The 7,467-nt window shown below is 46.2% G+C and overlaps 1 protein-coding gene across 2 annotated transcripts in view; it reads left to right on the forward strand.

Moving 5' to 3' along the window:
• TAF15 (TATA-box binding protein associated factor 15) overlaps positions 1-7,467 on the forward strand; it is a 504,826-nt gene that overhangs the window by 18,950 nt on the left and 478,409 nt on the right. Inside the window, exons 12-16 of one of the 2 annotated variants that reach the window (XR_009419835.1) lie at positions 337-426; positions 1,449-1,533; positions 1,618-1,703; positions 1,799-1,901; positions 2,167-2,528. Coding sequence is in view for 1 of the 2 variants with exons in the window: in XM_059487063.1 (XP_059343046.1) it covers positions 337-426; positions 1,449-1,533; positions 1,618-1,703; positions 1,799-1,901; positions 2,167-2,206 (404 nt within the window). In the remaining variant the exon portion in view is untranslated. Of the gene's footprint in view, positions 1-336; positions 427-1,448; positions 1,534-1,617; positions 1,704-1,798; positions 1,902-2,166; positions 2,535-7,467 lie in introns of those variants that run through there. The other variant, XM_059487063.1, reaches the window with a different exon arrangement.

The raw sequence follows: 7,467 nt of genomic DNA on the forward strand, positions 1-7,467 counted from the left end.
AGCCTTGTTGCCTTGGTGGAATTACAGAAAGTTCAGACATCCAAACTACTTCCCCATGAGCATGGCCAAAAATCTTTTAGGCGTTCTTATGTCTTTAAATTCAACTTACAGATCTCATTTAAACTAAAATATCTGTGGGTTTGAGGAGAGTTTAGCAAGCAGATCAGAGTTTCCATCTCACCTTTGGACCAGTGCTTTCAAAACCAAGAGATTGACAGCAGCTTCCCTGTGTCTCAAGAATTTTGTGTTCAGTCTGGGTGTGCAAATCACTTCTGCACTGCTGGGTTTGCTGCTGTGTTGTTGGGAGCTGTATTGATCCTTTCTCTCCTCCCACAGGAAAAGAATTCAATGGCAATGTTATCAAAGTTTCTTTTGCAACCAGAAGACCTGAATTCATGAGAGGAGGTGGAGGTGGCGGGCGTCGAGGTGGGACTGAAAGTCTGTAGAGTTCTTGGTTTTGCACAGTTAAATGCTTTTTCACTATGATTGATTTATTAAAAAGAAGTTGACTTTGAAGCAGTGATTCATCAAATATATGAGCCTTTGGAATTCTGCCAGGAAAGGGAGTAATAAGGATTGAACCCAGTTAAGTAAACTGAAATCTGTAATCTCTTCTGCACAGCACAGAATTTATGCTTTCCTTTAGAGCTGGAAAGTCTCCAGATCTTCTCTGCCTTGCTTTTAAAGAGAAAGTGTAACAGGGATGTTGAGCTGTACCAGCCCCACATATACAGGGGGGAGTTCCCACTGAGTATTTGCTTGTTACAGCAGAGCTCTGAGATTCTCTCTTTCCAGCTGGGATAAAGCAAGGTACATAATTCAGCTGCTGCTGATCTGGAGCAGCAGTTAGATTTCTGCTTCCTTTAATCAAGGCTGTATCAATCTCCCTGATTCTCTGCATATACAGTTTTGTCGGTAATCCACTGGGTATTCATTACCATTTTCCAGGAATCATGCTTTGGGCAGTGACTGACAACAAATTCTAGTTCTGAAATCAGGCAGTTCTATAAGCTGATGGAAAAGGATTCTTCAACAACTTCATTTGGGATAAAAATTCTTAATTTTGTGATGCAGAAAGCAAGAATGTTGTCCCTCTGCCTGTCAGAGGCATCCTGGGATTAATCCAGACTTCTTTTATTGTTCAATTTTTGTTCTGTGCTCAAGTCTGGCCATAAGTGACTGATCTTATACCTTGTTAAATCTTTCAGAAATTTTATTAATGCATGTAGTGGGTTTGTATTTACCCAGCGGCAATTCAAGCAGATCAGGTTTCCCTTTACTGCTGAAAAAGAATTTATAATAAATAATGGGAATATATTTGCATTAAACACTTCTTCCACTTGAAAAGTCTGTCTGTCACTGAGGGTCTGAAGGCAGTGACAATCTTTGATACCTGTTTGTCATGTGCAGTTTATAGAACTTTATTCTGATTATGATTTTGTCTGCAGGTTCACGAGGTGGCTACGGAAGAGGTGGGGGCTTCCAGGGCAGAAGTGGGGAACCCAAAAATGGTGACTGGGTTTGTCCTAACCCGTAAGTGTCATTTGAATTGGGATGGGATTTTCCCTGTGTGCTTCACCTTCACAGCTCAGTCTGGGCAATCCTTGTCTGTTCCAGCTCCTGTGGCAACATGAACTTCGCTCGCAGGAATTCCTGCAACCAGTGTGGGGAGCCCAGACCAGAGGATTCACGTCCATCAGGAGGTGTGCAAAACCAGCTACACCTTTTAAACATTTCAAGTGTTCATATCACCTGCATCTTTCTGAAGAAGCTGATGTATTTCCATGTTTTTCCCCAGATTTCCGTGGCAGAGGTGGCTACGGAGGAGAGCGGGGCTATCGAGGGCGCGGCGGCCGAGGCGGCGACAGGGGAGGAGGCTATGGGGGCAAAATGGGAGGGAGGTAAGAGCAGCCTTTGCCATTGCCTGGCTCTGGGATTGGTGGGGACTGTGGGAAAAGTGTTGTTTATGTGTGCAAGTACAACTGCCATGAAAATATTCACTACAGACAGGAGCTTCCAGAGAGAGCCACTCAGTCTGTTGAGTTTTGTGAATGTTTCTGGATGAGGCTCTCTGGAAACACAGACGTCAGAAATGTTTGACTGAAGGGACGGTTTGTTATTTGCTTCATTTATTACATGCTTAGAACCTTTTCTTTCCCTTTCCAGAAATGATTTCAGAAATGATCAACGCAACAGACCATACTGAAGACCACTGTGAATGTTTTGTTTGTCTTCTTGATGAGTTTGATAGTGAAATTGCCTGCAGCTTCACCCATGGCCTCTTTCAATAGTGGAATTGAGTGAAACTAGATTTTTATTTTGGTGGGAGGGACTGGGATGGTTTGGGAGGATTTTTTTTTAAGCAAGACATTGAAATTTAATCCTAATTTCCACATTCTCCTCTTTTCTTCCCCCCCCCTCACCCCATACCTTTTCAACAGGCCCTAAGAAGGAAGAGATAAACTGTAAAATATTGCCAAAATATGAAGTGTTTTGTAATACAACAATAAATGCTGATTGTTTTATTTGTGAAATCCTACTGTTTCACAATCACTTGAGTTGCATGCATTTCCTTACATATTCCCAGTGTTCCTGTGGTGTGGTATGGTTTAAACAGGCACTTGTTTGGAATGGCACTGCGGCTCTGACCCAAGCTCTGTGTGTTCACAGAATCTGCAGGCAGGACAGTGATGAGCCTCCTTGCTGTCCATATCCTCTGGCCTGGATTTGCAGACTTGTCCCCTGCTCCTTTCCTTTTTCCCCCCTGTGGTGCCTGCAACCTGCTTTGATTCCCTGCACCCTAAGGGGAGCAGGCAGAAGCAGTGTGAGTGTGTTCTGCTGCTGCCAGGGGGCAGAACAGCTCAAAGTCCAAGGTGGGATGGCTTAAAAAAAGGGATTTGTTACATCCTGCTCCTTTTGGAATGTGGGTGATGGAAGCAATTGTGTGCAGCTGCTTCATCCTGGAGTTCAGATGCAGGTGAGGTTCAGTAGGTGCATTGTGAGCATTTGGGATTGAGCTCTGCAGCCAAAGGAGAGGAGAGTAGGGAGGTGAATTATCCCTCCTGCTCAGGTAGGTCAGGTGAGCAGTCTGAGAAGGTGGCACTGCCCCAGCCAGGTCATGGCAGTGCTGCCTCTGCACCACAGGCCTTTGAGAGAGAACCTCTGGCTGTCCAATATTGCAGTGGGCAGCATTATAAATACAGGTCCTTGGGGGCTGTGGTTACAGCTGGGCCATATCCACTGAGAAATGAGCAGAAATTGCTTTTGTTAAGGTTTATGAGCCACTCCCCAGCTTAGTGTGCATTGATGGTCATGGTGACAAAGTGCAAACCAGCATTACTCAGGGTTGTAAGTGTGGTGACTGCTGGGCCTTCTTCAGGTTTCTCTGGAAAGCATCTGCAGTGTTAGAAAAGACATTTTTCACAGATTATGGACAGCTTGTCTTCTTAAAGCAGTGGAATTTGAGATATATATGTACTAGTGACAGTGTAAAATCCCATGTATGGCATGTGAGGGTTCAGAAAGTTGATGAATTCAGTACCTGTTGTTTTGCTGGCCTAGGAAAGCTGGATGCTGATGGTTTGAAGCTGGAGTTACTGTTCGGAGGGAAGAGGCTAGAGGGTGCTCTTGCCCACTGTTCTGCTGGCAGATCAGGAGTGGTGCCAGCTGGATGGGATGGAAGGAAAGCAGGAATCAGGCACTGAGAGCAGCCTCAGTGTCTCTGCTGAGCTTTGCTCCCAGCAGAGCTCACACCTTGCACTGCACACGCAGCTCCTGAGGGTGCAGCTGCAGCCCTCAGAGGAGAGCACACAGCTGGGAATGGCTGAGCTGAACTCAGCTGAGCAGAACCCAGGGCTGGTGCAGCATCACCCTCTGCTCCCTGCAGTTCCCTGCTGGGGCTCTGCCTTTTCCCCTCCTGGAGAAAGACTTGGTTCTAACAGCTGGTGCTTCCAGCATTGGGAGCAGCAGTTCTAGCTGCCTTTAATGCCAGCTCAGCTTCCAACCCTGCTTTTCCCCCCAGGCTAAGAGCACTTTCCTCTTCAGTCACTGCCCAGGATTACCCAGTAGATGAGTCTTCAAATGAGCCACAAAACTGGAGCTGTCACCACCTTGTCAGCTTTTCCAGCCTGGCAATGCTGCTGAGCACTTCTTGTTTATGTTCTGTTCTGCACTGGGGCAAAACCACCTGAGTTCTTGCATGGTTTTAAGCATCTTCAGCAGCTGCTTGGTCTTTCAGAAAATCAGCAGGACAGATTGTACTGGTTTGATGGGTTGTTTTACTTGCCTTTGGTGCAGTGAGAGTTAAGTTAGTTCAGAGAGGCCTGGGAAGATGTGCTGTGAAGAATGTAAACCCAGCTGATGGTTTAGCTATGTCATTGCCCTCCAACTGCTTCTGCCAAGTCCTTTGGCCCTGCAGGTTTTCTCCACAGCTGCCTAAAGTTTGCCAGGACAAGCTTTAATTGAGGTTAAAAGGAAAGTAAAAACTTCTAAAATATTAAGGATTTAATTAATTGTGGTTCTTCCCAGTACTGTGTGAGGATTTGTTAGGACTTCCTATATTAAAATTCCAGATTAAGAAGGGATAGGACAGTAGATCTGTCCTGTAGGAGGTGGAAAACCAGGAGAATCTATCTCAGCAGAAAGGAGCAGTTTGGGTTGTTCTCAGCATAGCTGGGAGTAGTTCTACTCTGCTCTGTATCTCTATTTGTGCTCCATCTTCCAATAATACATTTTTTTTCGTGGCAAGAGTTTCATTTTGGAAATCAGTCCTGTGTGGAATGCTGGTGGTTTATTTATAAAAACAGGTCCAGCACTTGCCAAGCTCAACAAGGACATCAAGAGGGATGCCAGTGCAGGAGTGGCACGTGATCCTCAGAGAGCTGAAATGCCACTCCTCTATAAAATAACAGCTAAATATTTTCAGAGGCAGACAAATAGTTTCCATGCTGGGCCTCTGCAGCCAAACCCACCTCACCCTGAGAAGAAATGCAACTTTTGAGTTGCTCAAATACCACAATACTAAAGAGAGATACGGGGGCAGTGACTGAAGCCAATCTCTCAGGTCTCCAGGGCTTTGAGGCCAGGATCCAGGCAGTGCTGCTTTGCCTAATCTAGAACTGATAATTCCCATTTCCAGGGTAACAGAGCCCCTGTGATGATGTCCCAGTAGATGATGTTGCTAATGCTGCTGTAGCAGTTGCTTGTAAAGCTGTTGTAATAAAATACAGCTGTCAGAATGCACTGAAAACTGCCTTAAACTCCACTTTTCATACCAAGGTGATGATGTTTGCTGGAACTCAGGTGCCACCCTGATCCTGGAAAGAGATGCATAGGTTTGGCTGTTAGCCAAGCAAATAGCAGTGAGATTCAAAGTGCTCCAGCAAATTGGTGTGTTTGTGGGAGGCCTCATCAGCTGGATGCAGCTTCTTGACCTCATTGACTTCCAGGAACTCCACACACAAACGGTAAAGCCAAGGGAAGTCTGTGCAGACTTTGCATTTTTTCTTTAACATCCTTGTGGTAAGTGTCTGTTCTTGGCTCTGTTTGAGACAGGATACTGGCAAAACAGAATTTCTAACACATTTTAAGGACACAGGAAAGTCTTTGACCTGTGAGAATTTACTGTGCACGAATGAAGTACCCAGAAAACAGTGTCTGGGCAGGAAAGCTTCACTCTTGTGACAGCCCAAGGAACATTGAGCTGCTCATGCCTTGGTAAAGAATTTGATTCCTGCAGGCTGGGGCTGGGAAGGAAAGCAATGACCGTGCCTGTCTGACCTGGCAGGATCCAAAGTCCTGGCTCTGGCCCCTTTCCAGCAGCAGGATGAGGATTTTGGGCCTTGCCTGGCACTGCACACACTGAGCCATCCTGCTGCTGTACAGCAGCAAACATCTGAGGAATGGCCGTTCTCAGGAGGATGAAAGGGAACAACTTGAACCTGTTCTCAGTGCAGAGCTTTAGAGGTTTTTGATGGTTGGTTCTTGTGCATCACATCCATCTTGGGTAGGAGCTGGCCCAGAGGAGTAATGGCGTTGCTATTTGCTTATCTGTTATGATAAACACTCAGAGCTGCTCTGAGCAAGCTCACGTCACAAGAGCTGTTTCATAATGTTGGTTTATAAACTCTTGGATCTCACCTCAGACAGGGATCCAGCTCTTCTCTCTGCAATGCTCAGCTGCTCTTGGTGTGCCCCTGTGGACAAACCAGGCTCCCCCATTGCAGACCCCACACCTGTGGTAATGGCTTTTAGTTCTCTCTGATGTTCACAGGTCAGCATTCAAATGGTGTTAAATTAGGAACACTCTGGATCTCTCAGCTGGGAGGTGTCTTTAGGAAAGGGTTTGGAAATTGAGCTCAGTGAGTGCACTGAGATCTTTTGAGTTAAACTCAAGGGAGGAGGGATTTTCTCTAGAATCTCAAGAAATCAGGGATGATTAGGCAACCAGACCTTGTAGGGATCTATTTATCATGCTCTTAGTAAAACATTCACTAAGAGACTTCATTGCTTCTCTGCCACAGGCTTAACTTGTCAGCTTTCAGTTTTGGGGTAGAAATTACAAAGATTTAAACTCTTTTATTTTTTGCCCCATTTTTTTTGATCTTTCACCTAGCACCGTAAAAGCCGGAAATCTGTTCACCTTTCCAAGAGATAATATTTCTGTTCCTGATACCGCTCTGATTACAGCAGCTGCATAAACATCTTTATACTCCCAGCCAAAAGTCTGCACACAACTATGATTTGGCACCCCCAAGGCTGAATTCTCCTCCATCTGAATGCCAAAGCCCTGAGGACAGAGCAGCAGCCCCGGGAAATGCCCGGTCGGAAAGCTGGCGGCTCCGGGGGCTGCAGGTGCCCTCCCAGACGTTTCCCCACATTACAATGAGCAAAGGAGGGAGTTTCCTGCTCCTGCTGGAGCCCAGCCAGCCACTTTCTCATCATCCATATTCTTAAGTGGAAGAGCAGATGGATCAGTTGCTTCCTAGATACGACGCAAACACGGATGCGTTTGCAGACAGAGCTGCTCTTGTTTTGAAAGGAAGCGTGAGGCTGACCTGAGTGAGGAGCGGCCATCCCTTGGCTCTCCCTGCTGCCAGGGCTGAGTATTCCCCTCACACCACCCCTCAGGCTGTGCCAACTGCCCACTGTGCTCTCCAGCAGCTCCTCAGTCAGTTCTTACCGGCCCAGCCACAAAACTTTCATTTCTCCCATGTTTTTTATCTTGTAGCTTAGTGACTCCCCTATTTTTCCATGTTGTGTGGTTCACTTTTTCTCTCCTTCAAATCCTGCTTCCCCTCCCTGCATCCCTGTCCAGCTGTAAAGCAAAGTGTCACAGGCTCTCTGCAACTCTCTTCAAGCTGCACTCAACAGATGCTTCTGTAACTTCTGGTTTTGGCATGATTAAAAAGTGGAGGAAGGAGCCTGGGAGCTTTAATAAAATAGGTGTGGGGTTGAAGCTGGCATGAA

This window comes from Ammospiza nelsoni, chromosome 21 (assembly GCF_027579445.1).
Source record: "Ammospiza nelsoni isolate bAmmNel1 chromosome 21, bAmmNel1.pri, whole genome shotgun sequence".
In the NCBI taxonomy this organism is placed as follows: Eukaryota; Metazoa; Chordata; class Aves; order Passeriformes; family Passerellidae; genus Ammospiza; species Ammospiza nelsoni.